This window comes from Parus major, chromosome 5, assembly GCF_001522545.3.
Source record: "Parus major isolate Abel chromosome 5, Parus_major1.1, whole genome shotgun sequence".
Classification (NCBI taxonomy): Eukaryota; Metazoa; Chordata; class Aves; order Passeriformes; family Paridae; genus Parus; species Parus major.
The window spans coordinates 29,335,985-29,354,731 of NC_031774.1; the positions used below are offsets into that span (position 1 = coordinate 29,335,985).

The window sequence follows — 18,747 nt, forward strand, 5'->3', positions numbered from 1 at the left end:
GGCAGCGCCGGTGCAGTCCCGGGGCTCCCCGGCTCCGGCGGGACCCGCCGCAGCCGCCACCGCGCTGCTCCCAGGCCTCAGCGCCTGCCCACGTGTATGATGTTGTACGCCCCTTGCCAGGGTTAACCACATGAACCTCGACGTAGGGCTGTAAAAACGTGTTTCAAACGCTGCTGCCGACAGCCGCCGCTGCGCTGTGTCTGCAGACATTTCTCGGCTCCTTAATTAAGGAGTGCGTTTCAGAACGTTTCGTGGGACCCAGGCCGGAGCCGCGCGGTGCCCGGGGCAAGAAGCAGCGAGCTGCCAGCATGCAGCCGACCGCTCGCCACCGGTGGCTACCCCTGGCGGGGCAGAGCCCGCTGCTGGCGGGGCGGCTCTGCGGCTGTGGGCGAGGCCAGCGTGGGAGAGGCCGTGGCCGCGGGGCGGGGCCTGTGCGGTGGAGGCGGATCCAAAGGGGCGGGGCGGGCGCTGCGGGAAGCCGTGCGCCGGCGGTGCGCGGGTAGCTGGCGGAGCGATGCTCAACTGCTGGGAAGCCGCGCTGGGCGCCGCCGTCTCCGTCCCCGTCCTTCTTTTCGTGGCAGCGCCCTACATCAGGTGCGTCTTACCGAGCGCAGCCCCTGCCCTTCGCGTATGTTCAGCCCCGCAGAGCGGCGCCCGTTGGCGCGCGGAGCTGGCGCGCTTCGCGTCTCAGCGCGTGTGTGTCTGTGTGTGAGTGGCGGGAGTGCGAACAGCGGGAATGCCGCTCTCCAGCCCGCGCTAGGCTGGCGAGACATTCAGAGTTCCCCAGCTCCAGCGCCCAGGTGACACTGCCGCGCTGGAGTCTCTGGCTCGCTCAGCCCTGGCACCGCCCGGCGCGTTCCCCGGACTGTCCCGGCACCGGCGCGCCCGCGGAGGAGCGGCAGAGGGCGGGGCCCGCGTTCTCCTCAGGGCGGGACGGCGCAGCCCATTGGCCAAAAGGGCTCGGAGCGCGCGGCAGCAGCCAATGGGAGCCGTGGCTCCACTTGACGCACGGGCGGGGCGGGGCCCGAGGGCGGGGCCGCGCTCGGGAAAGCGCGGGGGATTGGGGGGCGCGTTCCCGGTGTCCCGGTCACGACACGGTCGTGACCAGCTGCTTCAGGTGAGGGCGCCCGTGACTCCCGGGGGCCCAGGGCGCAGCGGTGAGCCCGAGTGTTGATGCGAACCCCCAGGTTCTGGGTGCTCAGCGCCGGCCCGAGCCCCCTAAGGAGGCAGAGTCGACTGGTGCGTCCCCTCTTGCAGGCGCTATGTCGCTGGAGGACGGTGTAAGTCGACAGCAAGGCTGGAGGGGAAGGTGGTGATAGTCACAGGAGCCAACACAGGCATCGGGAAGGAGACCGCCAGAGACCTCGCGCAAAGAGGCAAGTGCAGGCTCGTCGGCACACATCCCCGTGCAGCTGGGGTGGCTGTGCCTTGTGACAGTAGTCCCTTTTCTGCAGATGAGCCCAAGTGTTATTCCTTCAGAAGCCGTAATTGCTGAGGTGCAAGTTCCCAGTTCCTCAACTGTTTTCATTGCTTGGACTCCAAATATGTGCCCTGGGGACATGAAAATGCTTTGCACTGCAACTGATTTGAGGGAACTGGGAAAGTTCCTGGATTCTGCTTGTATGAAGCTGGGAAATAGGTCCACCACTGTGTGCTTTAGTTATTCATGTTTCAAGTTAATTTGATGTAAATGTTATTTGGCTAACTTGTAAGAAGATTAAGGTACCTGTTCACAATCCATTTAGAAATTACTCTGGCTGGAATCCATCACCTTTATGTGCTCCTGGCTTGATGTTCCCATTATAGAGGCAGATACAACCCTATTATACCAGTGTTGTTGAATGCAGTCCTGACCTGGGAGAGAACCTGGATAGAGACACTTAAGATGTGCATCTGCCTGGACTGAAATCATCTTTCAGCTGATTATAGCTCACAATTGAGTGGGAAAGCCTTTGTGCCTTCCAGCCACCCTCCTGAGAGATGCCAGTTCCCTAAAGAAACAATATATAGTTTGTAATTACTCTGCACGGTCAGCCTGCTTGTCATAGCCTAGATCATCCAGTGTGCTCCAGTGATCTGAGTTTCTGTTGCTCCCCCCTCCCCTCCTTGCAGGTGCAAGGGTAATTATTGCCTGCAGAGACATAGCAAAGGCAGAAGCTGCAGCCAGTGAAATCCGAGCTGAGACAGGGAACCAGCAAGTCATTGTGAGAAAACTGGACTTGGCTGATACGAAGTCCATCCGGGAGTTTGCTGAGAAATTTCTTGCAGGTACAGTCTCTAGTTCTTCTTTTTAATGAGAATATTTTACCAAGGATTGCTGTCTGCTCTTCTAACTATTGCCAGATCCCTGCCCTGCTTGTCTCTGTACCTCTTGGGTAGTGTGGTCCACAGCAGGGGCTGGCCAGAGGCCATGACCTTGTTTGTGGGAGGAGAGATATCCTTTTTTACAGGTGATGTGGCTGCAAGTCAGACAGCAAGGGGTGACTTGTGTTACCTTCATGTCTGCATTCTCCGTTTCCTTGTTTAAGGATGTCTGTTCTTTCTTGCAGAGGAGAAGGAACTCCATATTCTCATTAATAATGCTGGGGTAATGTTATGCCCTTACTCCAAAACTGCTGATGGCTTTGAGATGCATCTGGGAGTCAATCATCTTGGTAAGGCCAGTAGAATCCTGTTTGCACTCAATATGGAATCACAGAATTGTCAAGTGGTTTGGGTTGGAATTGCCCTTAAAGATCATCTTATTCTAACATCAACATCTGTTCCAAAATGCCAAAGGAAAATCCTGCTTTCAGATTTTCTCTTCCTCATTCTTCCTTTCACGGGAAGGATGGAGGGCCAGAGTCAGAGTTCTGCAATGTGGTGTATTTGCATATCGTGGATCCAGTTTAAGTATCTGTATGTGGTACCTGGGACACTTTGAAATGTATGACAGCTCCAGCTTTTTGAAGATGAGGACCAGAACTTGAAGGCCCTCAAAAAGTGTAGATGTTAATTCAGGGGAATTTAACAGAAATTTTCGTTTTCCTGACTTGAAATGAGGGCAGCAGTAAGATACCACATATAAGCAAGCAGGGGAACCCTTCCTAGAAGGGTGACCTTTTGTCTCCCCCCTAGGTCATTTTCTCTTGACTTTCCTCTTGCTGGAGCGCCTGAAGCAGTGTGCCCCAGCCCGCATCGTGAACGTGTCCTCGCTGGCTCATCACGGAGGCCGAATCCGCTTCCATGATCTCCATGGTGAGAAGAGCTACAATCGTGGCCTTGCCTACTGTCACAGCAAATTGGCGAACGTGCTCTTCACCCGGGAGCTGGCCAGGCGGCTGCAAGGCAAGTTCCAGAGGCAGGCGGGGTGTTTATCTTCCTGGCTTTCTGAGCACTGTGGGTGGGATGAAGAAAGGGCTGCAAATCGTCTGTGTGGAAATTGAATGGTGTGAGGCAAATGTCACTGAGAGCTCTATGCAGGAAGAAGACATCTCCTGTCTGTGGAATCAGGACACTTACAATACAGATTGTCTTTACAACAACAGGGTAGAGGAGTTTAGTAGCTTGGCGCAGTTGAATGTATCTCATTTTTCTTTGGTGCTTGTCAAAAACTAGCTGCATTCATGCAGACAGTTGTGGTATGTGGGTGGAAGCTGAAAACAGAGCTACAACTGCAGTCTCCTATAGAAAAGCTAATGCACACTCAGCTGCCTTAAAGGTTGGAGGCCTGTAGAACAAGCATAAGATTAGACAGTACCTTGTAAGCCACAACATCTGTCACAGTTGTGTCATTCAGTCCTGTTCATAAACTTAAGTTGTATTTATTTACTATAACAGAGGCAGTGTCTTCCCCAGGAAATTACTATTAGAGAAAGTCAAAAGAGGCAGGTGTTCTCAAAAGCCTGATGGAAACTGCTGCTGGTTTAGCACTCAGGCCCTCTAACACTCTCTGTATCCAAGTCTGGGCTCCTCCTTTAAGTTACAGAATATCCATAGGTAGAATTGAGGAGTATATTACCCTTCTATTCTAAAGACACTTTGATCCGTGCAGATTTGCCTGGACTACTTTATTTTTCCATAGGTACTAAAGTCACAGCAAACGTTCTCCATCCTGGTTCTGTCTATTCTGAACTGGTCCGGCACTCATTTGTAATGACTTGGCTGTGGAAGATATTCTCTTTCTTCTTGAAGACGCCTTGTGAAGGAGCTCAAACCAGTATCTACTGTGCAGTAGCTGAGGAGCTGGACTCTGTGACAGGACAGTATTTCAGGTGCGTGCAAGCTGACAAAGTGATACTCTGTGGAAGGCAACTTCCACAGCTGGCTGGGGAATATGGGACTTGCTATAATTCTTCATTAAGAAGGGACCAGGTAAGAGGCTGTCTGGTAAGATGAGGGTGACAAATACTAGAGCATTACCTCTTCCAGGTCATTGCAAGCATGTTAGAAGAAACACCTGACCTGTGCAACACTTCATACAAGAGCATGTCATTTAGTGCTAGAAATATGAATGTACTTGAAGTGCAGGAATGGCTGTCACATGCTCAGAGCTCTGATACTGACCTGCCTAACACTTGTGAAAATCACTTTTCAGTAGAGCTGTGTAGTTAATGAGGTCACTTCAGTCAGTCCTGGGAAGACCATTTCAGTTCCCTTTGTAGTTTTACCCCATTGGAGCAGAAGGGCCTGTGCTCTCAGGGAGAGCTGATAAGAGTTGCAGAGACAGGAGGTGAGATTTTCAGGTCCAGCATGTCACCAAATAACTTTATCCTCCAGTGTGATAGACCCATCAGTTGGGAAGGGGCTCTTGTTGTGCTGCTTGTCACACTGCCATGGAAATGATCTTGTTTAGCTCGCATTAGAAAACCTGCTATTTTTTTACTTCTTTGACTTACTTCAGTACCCTACATTGTTCTCCTTTTCCCTTCACCAAAACCACAGCCCAGAGCACTTTCAAGTCATCATCATTCTAGATTTGAAGGCTGCCATTCATGTCTGCCAGCTTCCTATTGCTTGTAGAGCACTGTAACAGTACTGTTTTTTGGGAATGAATATGAAAATTCATTGTCTTTTTTTTTCTTTTTTTCCCTCACATGGATGCTGTTGGAGAGCTTGCTTCTTGTGATTTGTGACCAGATTAGTCTCTGTAATGACATTGCCTGATCTTCATTTGGGAGTTTGTACCATCTTAATCAGACTTGAATATATAAATAGACATCTTAAGTCTTCCCTGGATGACTGTCTGTCTCGGGATAAAAATGTAGCATTAATGTCCTGAAGTACAGAAAACTGGTGGAATTTTAACTCATTTTAAAAAGGGAGTTTTGGACATGGTGTGAAATGAGACGCTTCGACACTAATTCACAATTTACACTGCACTAGCCTAGTTCTTTTCACTTTCCAGGTCATAGACTATAAAACACAAGTGTAGACATTAAGAAAAGAATTTGCATGCCACAGTGAGACAGGTGGGAGTCTACCAGTTGTTTTGGAAATATTAACAACTCCTATAAACACTGAACAGAATGGAAAGCTTACAAGATGCCATTTCCTCTGTGCTCTTAAACCCCCACGTTACTGCAGCATTACAGTTGAGAACACAGGACCTCTTTTCCAGACTGAGTGCTTTCTGATTGGAGGAGCTGATAAGAAAGGAGCCACAGTTTAGAAGATAATGGAAAAGGGAGTAACCATACATGGTTATTATAGTGTTGTTCTTCTTGGGCATATAGTGGGATAAATAGTTTAGAATGAAGGGCTGTTTAAATGACTTTTTTGTAATGTATGCTCCTGAAGAAGCTTGGTTAAGAGTTTATATCCCTTTTTAGTGATATTAATGAGAATGCACAACTGGTGAGGTTTCTTTTAAGAGCTGAGACAACAGATAGAGCTAGACTTGCTTGCCAGTTCTTGGTGTCATTGGGAGATTCTTCCCTAGCTAGTAGAAAAGAAAACTTCCTCATGGTGGCTTAGCACTAACCTTTGCTCATTTGCTGGCTAGCCCCCCACTATTCCTGAACAGGTCTTGAATTCAAGTGATAGAGAGCAACTCTCTAATCTTAACACAGACATTTCAGTGTACTAATGTAGACTTGAAAGAATAAAAAGGATGTTTTTCTTACAGTGATTGCCAGCCAGCATATGTATCTCCACGTGGTCGGGATGATGAGACTGCAAAGAAACTCTGGAGCGTGAGCTGCGAGCTCCTTGGCATCCAGTGGGACTGAGCAGCACCAAGTGTCCCTGGCTGGGCCCAGCAACGCTTCTCTGGGGAACAGCACTGCTGAGAGACCTCAAGAGTAGAATGCTGATACTTCAGCTGCCCTAAGGATGCCTCTGTGGGCACAATGTCATTTGAATTTCTGGAATATTACAGTTAAGGATTGTGATTTGTAAGTAATCAGTCCCTCTTCCTAACTGGAGAATTAGAGCATTGATGCAGGGAGCAACCTCCTTGTTACCTCACACAGCAGCTCAAGGCTATGATTCTCTGGCTTTAGAATAGAAAGGGAGGTTGCAGTCTTAGGTTTAGATTATGAAGTAACAAGGAATTACTTTAAATAAAGTTTGGTTGGTTTTTTTTCCTAACAGCAATAGTAAAGTGGTAGGTCTCTAAACTTACAACCTATGAGATAACTTTCAGTTCCTACCCTTTGAACTGGCAGAGCAAAAATACTTTTGGATGTTAGATTTTCTGGCAAGTTATGCAATACAGATACTCTCAAGCACACAGAAACAGATCCTGGCCGTTTTGTGCCAAGCATTAGGTAAAGTTTTTACCTGGAATCACTTTCTCTGCATGCTCTGTAAGAAACTAGACCCTAGCCACTGAGGTATCTTGGCCCTAGACTGATTACAGTAAGTTAACTGAGGGTTGGCAAGTCTTCTGAGAACCCAGGTTTTGGTGCAGTTGACTAGGAGGTTAAAAGCTGCAGGAGGACTGCAATTGTGCACAGGCAAGTTATTAAAAAAATCAACATCTCTCTTGTGAAGTATTGAACAAAGTGTAAAAGTTGTCTCAGTAGATCCCCCCCCAGCTGCACTTTAAATTATTTTAGAGGCTAGAAAATAGAGAAGAATAAATAAGGAACATCTCAATCATGTTAAAAAAATACTGAAAAAACTTCAGCTGAGACTTTAGCTTTAAATGACACCATACTCCCTAGAGCTAAATAGCTGAAGCAGGAGGCAGGACTATCTCGGTATTATGGTCCAGCTGGCTCCAGGACAGGAAGGTAAGACTTGCAGAGAAATCCTTGCATTTGTCTGCCCAGCAGTTACTGGCTGCCAGCCTGCCTGTGCAGGACCACACAGCTTGCTCTTCCACAAAGCAGCTGGCTCAGGCCACGTAGCACTGGGACTGCTCCCTCGGAACTCCAGTGCTACATGAGTGCAAATTGCTGGAGTGTGATCCATAATCAGAGATTATTTCTGAAAGAGTTAAGCAGTCAGAAACCAAGTGCCACAGCTCATAGGATTATCTTCTGCTTCTGAAAAAAAGCCTGGAAGTTTTTGGACTTGCATATGAACCTGCCACTGTGACCAACTGCCAGTTTTGGAAAACAAATGCTAATTTTAATTCTACCTGCCTGGATGCTGTCTATGCAGATCAGTCCTGTGCTACCTCTGAGCAATACTAAATAAAGCCATTTTCCTTTTACAACAGGACCCCGTATTTTCTTTCAGAAATGCTGAATCACTTTACTTGGTGTTGCTGTTATCTGGATGTGCCTCATGCATGTAGAGAACTCAGTCCAACTAACATTTTAAGAAGTCCCTTTGTGTTTCTTCTCCCTGTCACTCTACCTTTTCCTTTCCATCTTTATACTTCATCCCAATTATGAAGCTAAATCCACAATTATAATACAGCAGTAGAATGTTACCTACCACTGGAGCCTTTGCTTACTTTCTATGTGTCATTCTCTGATCTTGAAAGTGGCTTCAGGAGCAAGAGAAACCATTTTTTTAAAAAGCAGAAAAGTGCCTCTAGTGTGAAATACCTTTGCCCTTGCAGGTCATTACTCCTCTCAAAGAAGTCTGATTGTAGATGTAACATAAGACATGTTAAATAAACATTTCCATAGACATACATCCACTCTCTTTGACCTTGAGCAAGTAATTTATACCTCTCAGCTGATCTGTAAAAAAATGAGGAAACTAAAGCTCATTTAGCTGTCTCAAAGAGAGGCTTGTAAGGGAGAGTTAGATTAACTTGCAAAGCTCCCTAACGAGGATTACTGAGTACACGCATGAGGCTGAATTACCTAGGCTACCTAGCTGCTGGGGGGACTTCTGAAGATGTGACATTCCAGTTGATCTAAATATTGAGGATACTCAGTAACAGATAAATTTGGCATGATAGAACATTTATCCCCGTTCTAATTACATCACTAAGCATAACCAAAAGCAAAATGCAGATCCAGAACGAGACCCTAGCTCTGCTGAGACAAAAAATAAACTGAAAATACATTAACAGTCATAATACTTTATTATTTTTTAAATTGTAAACAAACTTCGGTCAGTAACAGAAATTATTTGAACTGGCAGTATTCAATCCCTTTTTCCTGCTCAAAAATTCGAAGTCCCTTGATAATTGCACTATTTATGACACAAGGTAATTAATCAGAGTCAAAATTCCAGTTCTGCTGGTACAAGAAAGATCCCTACAATTCCAGGTTAAGAACATCAAATTACAACAAACACTATATAAAGTGCATCAGGTACAGTGCAGAGAGGTCAGGAAGAAAGACAGGTATGGAACTGACAGATCTGCATGGCAAACTCCACTCTGAGTGCTCTCTGCAGCTGAAGGAACTCAAGCAGAACAAGCAGTATTACAGCCTGTTATAGCACTGCAGATCTGGATACCCACATACAGTAAAATCTCCTCCCCATAATCAGAGATTTTAAAATGACTGAAGCCATAGGTAGTGTCACGTTTTAGGATTAGCCTGATGGCTGTAAGCTGATGGAAAGCTAGGTCAGTCTGGCCAAGGAAACAAAAGCTTTCATTAGTACTGCTTACTAATGAGATAATGCAAATCTGTGGGCAGGGGATTCTGAAAGCTATATGTGGTCATTTCTGCTCTAGTGAGCAAAGCAGAGCACCTCCAAAGAGAGGCATTTGTGTCAGCTCTTGAAACCTTGAAGAAGATGGACCAAATCCTTTCCAACACTACAGAAGTCTGTTCTTTCATTACAGTGAGCTTGGGGATAGTGCAAAACTCTTACTTGACAGTCTCAATTATTTTATGTACTAAAACTATTTACAATTACATTACACTTCAGAAAACCTGTTGGTTTTTTGATGTAAACAACTTTTTAATGAGAAAGTGAATTAGTTTCCCTACTTCTTGTGCTGAAATACATGTAAACAGCAAACAGAAACTTGTGGAACATCTTTTTTTTTCTCTTTTTGAAGGTCCTACTACTGTCTCACACATTTCTGCCAGTTTCTCATGTCCCACTGCTAGTTGCAGAGAAGCAGCTATTTTCTTTCAGCATCTCTGAACACAAGACATTACACAAAGGTTGCTGTTTTTTTCATAAAATTGATTAACCTAACAATTCTAGAGCAAAACCTGTGAATACAGGGCATATCCAGTTTGGTGTTCTATTATACCTGACAGGGACAAATTATCCTGGTAATAAATAAATAAATGCATCTCTGTGTGGCAGGGATACAGACCACCTTTTTAATTTTGCCACAGCTTGCTATATCCTTATTGTTTGCGATACCTGATGAAGTTTACTGTCAACTATTCAGTCATAAAGCTGCATCACAATGATTTATTGGGTATCACCATAGTAAAGAAAGAGGCACATGATTTTTCAACTATTTTAAAGGCTTATTTTCCCTTTGAACTCCCCTTACAGGATGTTCCCTTTAGAACTTCATTCATCTAGCTGGCACTAGCCCAAGTGCCACATTTGTGGCACACATCACACAGTGTGACTGGTAAGTATAAATCTGCCATAAAGAATCAGTTCCTACCTTTTCAAACAAACTAAAAAAAACTGGGTATATTGTACTAGTGGGGGAGATAAAAAAGAAGTAGCAATGATTTCTCTAGAGGCTTTAAAAAAATCTCTTGAGTTTTAGTCTTTGTATCAGAACTCTCCAACCTTGAAAATTTTACAGGAAACATCACAAAAATTTCATACCCTAGGCTACACTGAGTTGATAAAATGTTTCTGTCCTCTCTACATATGTTTTCTGGATTAAAAATAAAACACATATTATTAAGTCCAGTGCTTTTCAAAAAATACCGACCCCCCAAAAATTAAAAACCAACGAAACCCAAAAACTAAAGCCAGAAACAGAAGTGCTCTCTTCCATATATCTAAATCCTTGCTTGTTCAGTTTGAAATTGCCCCTCTCGTCTTATCAAAAAGAGAGCGAAAAAACACCCTGAGGTAGTGACTGTTTGTCAAAATACAGAACTGGCACTTGTAATTTACTTCCCTTCACCAGAGGCACATTAGCAGCATCCATTTGCCACCAACATCTGTCAACAGAGTTCCATTTTACCTAGAGGCTGCTGAACCAGACACCTTTGAGCTGCCTTGAAGCCTTCTCCTTCAGTACGATGGTAAATGGCAGTCACACATTACTTCCTGGTGCCCTGGGGAAGCCGATTTCTCACCTTGGGCTGGTGCACTGAGAGCCACTGGGCACAGATGGCCTTGACGACATCGTCGCCGCTGCTCTCGGCCAGCTGCCGCACGCGCTGGACCAGCTGCACGGCCCGGGCCTTCTCCTGCCGCACCGACACCAGGTACGCGGAGCGCAGCTTGTTGCACATCATGTAGGCCTGGATCTGAAGCACACAGGCAGGCAGAGCTTGGTCAGAAAGCTGTAGCAAACTAACTGGACATGCTTCAGCAAGGACTCACGGGAAATACCCAGTGCAGAGGCCTGTCATACGAGGTAGCAGCAGCACATTACCAAATGCAGCATGGCATGAAGCAGATCCCAGTGAAAAGAATGGGCAAACAGGTATATTTTATTAAGTTTGTGTCTTGTAAATACTCCTTTACTGCATGACCATGAAATTAGTATTAGGAGTCCTATCTCGTGCATTAATTACAGTATCCTCATAGCAAGTAGTCTGAATCTGTCGTTTTCTTTCACTGCTGGCTCTACAACAACTCTCATCTTTCACTGATAGATCTTACAGAAAAGCAGAATTAAAAGCCTCTTTTTCAATCTGCCTACAACAGGGAGTCTGTTACTCAGAGCAGACAGAGGACTGTCACCAATCTTTAGATTTTATTCCCAGCTATGCCACTCAGGATCTACGACAATCCCCAAATTCTGAGTCACAACTACTTCTATAAACAGGCATCTACAGTTCTCCAGTGGCTTGGCTGACTGGAACGAAAGCCAACAAAGAAATAAACTAGCTTAGGCTGCATTTCCTCTAAGAGAAAAAGTCTATAAGAATCTGCAGAAATTTTATCATTTAACTCTTGGTCACCACAGAAATAGTATAATCCTCAAACAATAAGCTTAAGTGGTCATCATTAGCTGTCTGCCATTACTAGAAACTTACATGCACGTAAGTGAAAAGTTGAATAACAAAACCAACAAACCCACCAATGTGCCTTTCTGAAATACTTTTCCTCCCACTCTAGCAAATGCCCAGCCCTCATTCTGAGGGCTCTCAAGGAACTAATAGGGATAGTTCCAATTGGTACCCGTATGTCACAGCTTTACAGTCACAAACATGAGGAATTCCATGAGGAATTCCTCAACACTTGGGGAATTCACTGTGATTTCTTCAATCAAGGAAGCAGCCTTCAAAAAATCTTATTTGCATGAGGATGAGAGAGAAGACAGTGAAAAAGAGCCTGCAAGCTGCAGAGCAAGACTGGACTGTTTAGCTGTTGCTACTGTGCTTTTACTTACCTTATTTTCATCACTGTCCATATCTTGAATCAGATTATCGAGATCCTGTATGCAAAGAAGGAAAAAGGTGTTCACATTTGAAGTGATAATAGTCTGCAAATAGTCTTACCCCATCAGGGACCAAACCCCTGTGGACAGGCAGGGCAGCTGAGATCACAGTAGGTGCTTAGACTGTCCCAGCTGTGAGAGTTGCAGATGTAGAAAGTATAAAAAAATAGTAATTCCAAGTCTTCCCTTTACCCACAGCTTTTTGTGCCTGCCATCTCTGGGGGGTATCCCTAGAGACCTCTGTGTCTCTCACAGACATGGCTTGTGTGGGGGACCTACAAATTCATTTCGTCACACCCCAGCAGGAGTCACCCCACAGCCCACCCCGACTCAAAGAGTGAACTGCATCCCCTAATCTAATTAATAGAACTAGCAAAGTTCATCTCCTTCCCTCACTGGGATAGAAAAAACCACTGTGGTAGGCAAAGGGAATCACAGAATTGGTCCCCATGGAGGTGGGAGGTTTCTGCCTCCACACATCCTCTTTGTTAGCCAGGGAAGCCTCATTGAAGTGAACACCTCCTGCTGCAATCAGCAGCATTTGACAGGATCTTGTGAAGCAAATGTTCTGTCCCCATCATGGATATCCATTTGGGAAGTGCAGGGTAGGAGTGTGCTACAGCTACTCATGGTTTCCTCTCAGACTATCTTGTACAAGGCAAACCACACACTCCCACCTTTAAACTGTGCCTGTAGTATGGAGCCAGAACACCTGAACTACTCACTAACAGAGCAGGACAGGCACCAGTCTTCTCTTGTAGCTTGTATTGTCTATACTCTTTCTACTTCAAAAGGGACACAACACAGGATAGAATTACCTCAGCAGGAATGTTTTTGAACTCATTTAGGCAGTTTAGGATAATGTTATCCCCATCATTTTTTGCTGCCACTCCAGACTCATTGACACACTTCAGGAGCTGCTGGATCTCGCTGTATTTCTGCTGCTTCACCAGCTGCTTTGCCACTTTGCTGTACACTTCTGTAGCCTCCAGCTGGAAGTCCTAGAGGTAGTTGGAATATTAGAGCAACACACTGAATATTCTCAGCAGTTTTTCTCAGAGGGAGTCTACACAACTGAAACAGTCTCTCCTGAAGACAAAATACTACACCACACTCCAAAAACTTAAAGCTGTTTTGGGAGCCAGTCTGAGACAGTCTCTCCTGAAGACAAAATACTACACCACACTCCAAAAACTTAAAGCTGTTTTGGGAGCCTCTGGTTTTCCACTGCTCAGGGTTGACTTTTTTATAACCAGACTTGCAAAAATCAATCCTGCTTAAGACCAAGAGTGCTGTTACTGCCTTCTTTTCAGGCAAAAAGTCAGTTTTATTTCTTCTAGCAGAAGATCTTTCCTAGATACCTACCCACCTCTCCCTCACTTAGCATGCTTCCACTGTATTTCTGTAGCCCTCTCACTAGCAGTCACTTTTTGGATACCCCAAACAGGAGGCAATTGACCATCGAACACCATCCACATGAGGGAAGAGACAATAAAAGCTGTGAGCTGATCCTGCAATGATTAAGTAAAATAAAAAAAGGATGGAAATGGAAGTGATTCCATTTCCAGCTGGACTCACTGCTCCATTTTTATTGGAGGTAGTGGCTGCTGCTTAGAAGTGCTGTTTTTCTAGGGCTCTCCATCTCCCTACAAATGAGCTCTGCCCTGTACATCCTGACCTGAAAGAAGAAGCAGGGCCTGCCACATCCATAAATATTTTCAGTGTGCCACCTCTGTCCAAAAGTGCCCTGCTCTACTGTCTGGGACTATGTGGATGAGAAACACGCAGGAGAATTTAGAGGCTTATGAGCTATGCTGACTGAAAATCACTCAACTTCTACCCAGACATGAGGAATGAGAGGTCCCCAGTGAGAGTTTCCAGTTAATTAATTTTGCTTTCAAATTAGGAGAACAGAACAGAGAGAACCCTGGCCTTATTTATTTACAGTCTTTGCATGACTGTTATGAACTGCAGAGAGCTACCACATGAGAGGTCTCCACACACATCTATAATTGTGGTTTGCCAGAGTTAAGACACTGAACAAGGTGCACAGCAAAGGAAAAGCTGTATTTCATTCCTTTGTAGGACCCAATTAACTCTGGAAATGTCCTAGTGAAACAGCATCTTAATTTCTTTACTGAGCTTCCACAAATACATGGACATGTAAAAATTAAACCTGTGACTTTTCTCTCAACAAGTTTTTCTTTTGGGGGATTAAAATACATTTGGGGGTACAAAAGGCTTTTGTTTAAGTAATTGCTGCTTTCAGGAGTTATTTTGTAATAATGTTGCTTGTTATATCAATTTTTTCCATACCTGGAGAACTCTAAATGCAATCCCAAACCCCTCCTCAATGTTTTTGCCTTCCAATATGACCTGAAAAAAGAGACATAGACAAGTCTGGGAATGCACATTCCTTTTTCGTTACATACAATTAAACAATATTAATGCAAATCCAGATTTTGCCCAGAAGCCAAAAGAAAATGCATTACTTCAACAGAAAACAGCACATGAACAGTACCAAGAAGTACAGCAAATTATACACACTGCTTCCCTGAGGGACACAAGGCAATTTACAGATGGAGATGAGATGAAGTTAAGGATGGTTAGAATTACAGCATTAATTGCCTTGCTTCCAAACAAAATGGATGCAGTCAAAAGGAATATTACTATTTGTGTTTTGGATGCTCTGCCTCAGAAAATTTAAACTTTGAGGAGATGAGCTCCAAGTTCTCACATGTTCTCTGCTACTTTGATAAAAAGCATGAATTTTTCATAAATAATGGGTTGCATTCATGCATAAGTAACCTGCCCATAAAAAATAGAAGAAATTGCTCCCAACATCAAATGCTTCAACCTGCATTAAAGTTAGTATTGGAGATAAAAAATAGAGCTGTGTTTAATATGGTAATTAGTACCTTGCAAGCAACATCCATTTTCATGTTATTGTTTCCAAAGAGTGTGGGCAAGGAGGAATCTGTCATTTGAGAGGCTCCTGAGCTCTCACACTGATGCAGGAACTTTGTTACTTCCATCTGCAGATCAACTGTATTGATGTGCCTAGACAGTGAAAAAAAATCTGACTTTATTTTGTAATAGGGAAAGTGTCAATAATTATTTATATGAACTGACTATATTTGTTCAATATCTTTTAAAAGAAGACAAATTTATAAACAATTCTTTTAGTTGCTTTTTGACTTTGTCCATTGTACAAGTCTGCAGCAATGTTACCTTTAAGATCTGTGCACTTAACATGCATCACAAGCTGAAGGTGAACAATTATTCACTTTATTTTAAAGAAGTGAGCCAGAGAAACTGGATCCCTAAATAAATATCTGTTCCTGCATTTTCACCTCATCACATACGTGCCCTCTAGGTTTAATCTAAGAGTCTAACCTAAATAAAAGAAAGAAAAAAGCCCCTAAGAAAACCAAGATATAAAACCCCAAGTACAAGAGAGATCTGATTAAATTTGCTCTTTGACTTCTGAATACAGGAATCCAGCTATCTCTGGCACCTATAGCTTGTACATAGTGCAGTGTTTTAAGTTAGCCCCAGCAGACAGTGAAGCACTACAAAGCTGCTTGCTTTTTAGAGAGGAAAGGAAGAGAAAAAGAAAAAAAACTTTGTGGACTCATGTACAATTGTCAATGCACTGTAGGGTTCCTGTTTGTTTTTGAAATTAAAAGAGGGTAGTCTGATACACATACATATTTTTGGTAGAAACAACTGCCCATCTCCTGGTTTGGATTGTTCGGGGAAAAAGCAATGGGAATCCTAGACTTGCTACTACATAAAAGCAGATTTGGGTCAAGGACAGCCAGTAAGTGTTAGCTAAAGCCAACTTAAATGAAACTAATAAAACCCCCAAAGTCTAAAGCCTGAATTTCACCTCTCCTAAAACAAAGCTTCTTGTTTGTAGATACCTCGACACATCCGTAGCAGACATTTTCTTCCGAAAAGTGAATGTCATTTTTTTCCTTCCTGCACTTCTTGAGACTTCCTGCAGATAGACTTTGAGATGGTCCTTGATCTTTAGAAGCCATGTCTGTTTTCCTCCAAGTTCAGTGTAAGACTTTGCTCCATGAGTGAAAAATCTAATGCAGGTCATTGCAGCACGGACGTGATCCTGAAAGAAACGCACTCACCACTAAGATGGACCACAGGACATCACCTTCAGTAATCACTGTCTGCACTAAAGGGCTCACACAGAGTAGGCAATGCTCTGTTTTCTTTAATACTATGGGCCAGATCCATGACATGGATCAGGTCACCCTTAGTAAGGCTCAGGCCTTTCTATGTTTCCTATGACTGTAAAGAGGCAAAAATATACTTGTCCAGAATGAAGGTTTAGACCAAAGTAAATAACCAAGAATCTGACAGTATTCAGTGATTCATTGAAACAGATGGCACTGTCCCTCAACTTACCTTCATGAACTGTTGCAGTTCATACAGAATATGGTAATAGTTCTTCCTTTGCAAGTATTTGCAGGCTGCAATCAAGTAGACTCCCCAGCTTTCCAATCCTGGATCAATGGTTTCCAGCAAGTTCTCCAACATATGCAGTTTTCCACTTTCATAACTGGGAATGAAGATCCCTTCAATAAACACTTCTGATGGGGATTCCTACACAAGCAGAAAGTAGCTTGAAGCAAAGCCCCTGTAACTTATTTTCCTTATGTAATATAAAGGCATATTAATTCTAGTTTAGCACCAATAGAACTGTTTACTCCAGACATACTTAAGTCCCCTTATATCATACAGTTCCCTAAAGGGAGAGCAGGAAACCACACTTTGGGTTCCCTAGATTTCTGTCCTCTGTATTTCCTTATATTCCTAATGGTTACAGAATTGCAACATAGGTGATCTGATTCAACAAGCAATACCATGAGATAGAGGCACAGGGATAGAGAGTAGTGTCTAATGTTATCTGAATGCTGGAATTAAAAATTATCCTTCTCTCTTCTGAACCCTAGGACAACAGTCCCACGTTTTCAACTGTAGAAAGAAAGATGAAGTGCCGTTGATGCAGGACCTCTATAAAAAATCTGCACATTCTCTTTCCTAGATGTGTAAAGATCAATGTTGTTCTTCTGTCCCACTGAATTCCTGTCAGTCACTGGATAGTCTGTGTAACAGCATTTCAGGCCCTCAGCAAACTCCTGTGCAGAAAACCACCCAAACACTGCACGATGCCCATTGCTGGTTTTCAAATTTCAGTTTCAGGGATGAGAATTTAATTACTCACCTTATTTAACAAGTGAAGCAGTGCTTCTCTCATACAGTCATGTCTCATGTAAAAGCTTATTATTGCCAGATTAGTGCCGTAACTATGTAAATAGAACAAGCACTCCTGATAATAGCTGTTGTGTTGAATCTTCCCCTCACACATCACCTCCAGCGACAGACTTCTTGTTCTCAGTGTTGCTTCAAGTTCCCTCAATGTGGCAAAGTAATCATCATCCTGCCATTAACAGAGAGAACCAATGATAGGTGATCAGCAAGAGAAAACCTTCTTTTCAGATAGGTCTTGTCACTCAGCCCTGAAGCACTTCTGTTACTGTTGTTTTTAAAATAGGCTTCAGAGGGGTGAGAATCCAGCAATGCTTTTTATAAACACCAGACTGGAACCCTGCTATCAGCAGATGTGCTGAATCTTGCTGTACCCAGCATAGCTGTTTCCAGGGACAGACAGAAAGCTTTAAAAAAAATTCCAGTGTCCACAGCTACTTCAACAACTCGGTTCAAAGAGGCTTTTTTATTGTCCTAAAATATGTACTTGGTAGTTCATCATCATGATTCTGCAGTTATTTAGTAAAAAAAGCTAAGTTTTTGGTACCTAAACAGAATTCCAAACCATTTAATAATGGTTTTTGATTAGAGGAGTGGGAAAGTATTTGAAAGGCTTTGAACTTCTGTAAAGTTAACAGAGTTTTAGTCGAAAAATTGTCTCACTGCAGCATCACAAAATACTGCTGGGATTTGGTTTAGCTTCCTTAGACTGAAGTAATAATACATTATCCAGTACAGCTTTTTCTTCTTCCACAAAGTATATCCCAAATTGCTATAAAATCCTATGGTCTGGCTCTCAGGTACCACTTCAAAGTGATGAAATAGATACAAATTTTCCAACAATATTCAGTTTGCAGCGCACAATCATGCCAAAGAAGGAAAATAAACACTCTAACACCTGCTATTGTAACATGGATTGCTGTAAGATGTGTACTAAACCATCAGTACTTGGCTTTGCCATAGACCCTCAGAGCAGATAGAAAAGATTCTTACTGTGATGAGTACTGGCTTCACTGTGGACTCCAGGTACTGGATCACATCCTGGACCAGCCTTGAACCATGGTTCAGCTGGTTTAGATCCATGGGTGGCTTTAAACATCGGTTAAACTTCTCTCTTGCCGAAGTTAAATTTCCAGCTTTAAGGCAAGCCATGCCCCAGGCATGCCATGCTCCACCTGGATCCAATCCAGATTTTGTAGAAACCTAAATTCAAAATAATTTGTTATTATTGCAGCACAGTCCCAGTACAGCAAATAGAAAAAATGGCTTATCACACAGTCTGTGATTTGGACCTTTCCCGTCCTAGAGCACATTTCCCATTAAAAACAAACAACTAAAAAACCATATGAAAAAACTGTGCTGATTATTTCCATATTACTGGCACAAAAGACCAACTACCAAAATGCCCATGAACAGCAAATGTGGAAGTATTTTTTATTGTACAAGTTTAAACTACTGTTTATCTGGGAAATTTCAGTTCATGAGTTCTAAATCAGAAAAGCAGATGATTTTTA

At 43.6% G+C, this 18,747-nt stretch overlaps 2 protein-coding genes across 10 annotated transcripts in view; one reads left to right on the plus strand and one right to left on the minus strand.

Annotated features, from left to right (window-relative positions):
* The first annotated feature begins 453 nt into the window (after positions 1 to 453).
* On the plus strand, positions 454 to 7,642 carry LOC107205238 (retinol dehydrogenase 12). The gene is made up of 7 exons (XM_015629548.3): positions 454 to 594; positions 1,258 to 1,376; positions 2,113 to 2,268; positions 2,550 to 2,654; positions 3,118 to 3,327; positions 4,064 to 4,253; positions 6,107 to 7,642. The coding sequence occupies exons 1-7, from the start codon at positions 515 to 517 to the stop codon at positions 6,207 to 6,209; spliced, it is 963 nt and encodes a 320-aa protein (XP_015485034.1). The 5' UTR covers positions 454 to 514; the 3' UTR covers positions 6,210 to 7,642.
* An 805-nt stretch (positions 7,643 to 8,447) lies between these two features.
* The window catches only part of ZFYVE26 (zinc finger FYVE-type containing 26), a 46,594-nt gene continuing 36,294 nt past the window's right edge, over positions 8,448 to 18,747 (minus strand). For 7 of the 9 annotated variants that reach the window (XM_015631643.3, XM_033515263.1, XM_015631646.3 and 4 more), the window contains 9 exons: positions 18,227 to 18,436; positions 17,190 to 17,405; positions 16,370 to 16,567; positions 15,868 to 16,070; positions 14,860 to 15,001; positions 14,258 to 14,317; positions 12,760 to 12,942; positions 11,894 to 11,938; positions 10,593 to 10,802 (listed from right to left, as the gene is read on the minus strand). In XM_015631643.3, the coding sequence (XP_015487129.2) occupies positions 10,593 to 10,802; positions 11,894 to 11,938; positions 12,760 to 12,942; positions 14,258 to 14,317; positions 14,860 to 15,001; positions 15,868 to 16,070; positions 16,370 to 16,567; positions 17,190 to 17,405; positions 18,227 to 18,436 (1,467 nt within the window). Of the gene's footprint in view, positions 10,803 to 11,893; positions 11,939 to 12,759; positions 12,943 to 14,257; positions 14,318 to 14,859; positions 15,002 to 15,867; positions 16,071 to 16,369; positions 16,568 to 17,189; positions 17,406 to 18,226; positions 18,437 to 18,747 lie in introns of those variants that run through there. The other 2 variants (XM_015631642.3, XM_015631648.2) reach the window with 2 other exon arrangements.

Coding starts and splice junctions, on each gene's coding strand:
- LOC107205238 (XM_015629548.3), top strand. CDS start 515: ATGCTCAACTGCTGGGAAGCCGCGCTGGGCGCCGCCGTCTCCGTCCCC. Junction 2,269..2,549: donor TGCTGAGAAATTTCTTGCAG/GTACAGTCTCTA, acceptor TCTTTCTTGCAG/AGGAGAAGGAACTCCATATT. Junction 3,328..4,063: donor GCTGGCCAGGCGGCTGCAAG/GCAAGTTCCAGA, acceptor ATTTTTCCATAG/GTACTAAAGTCACAGCAAAC.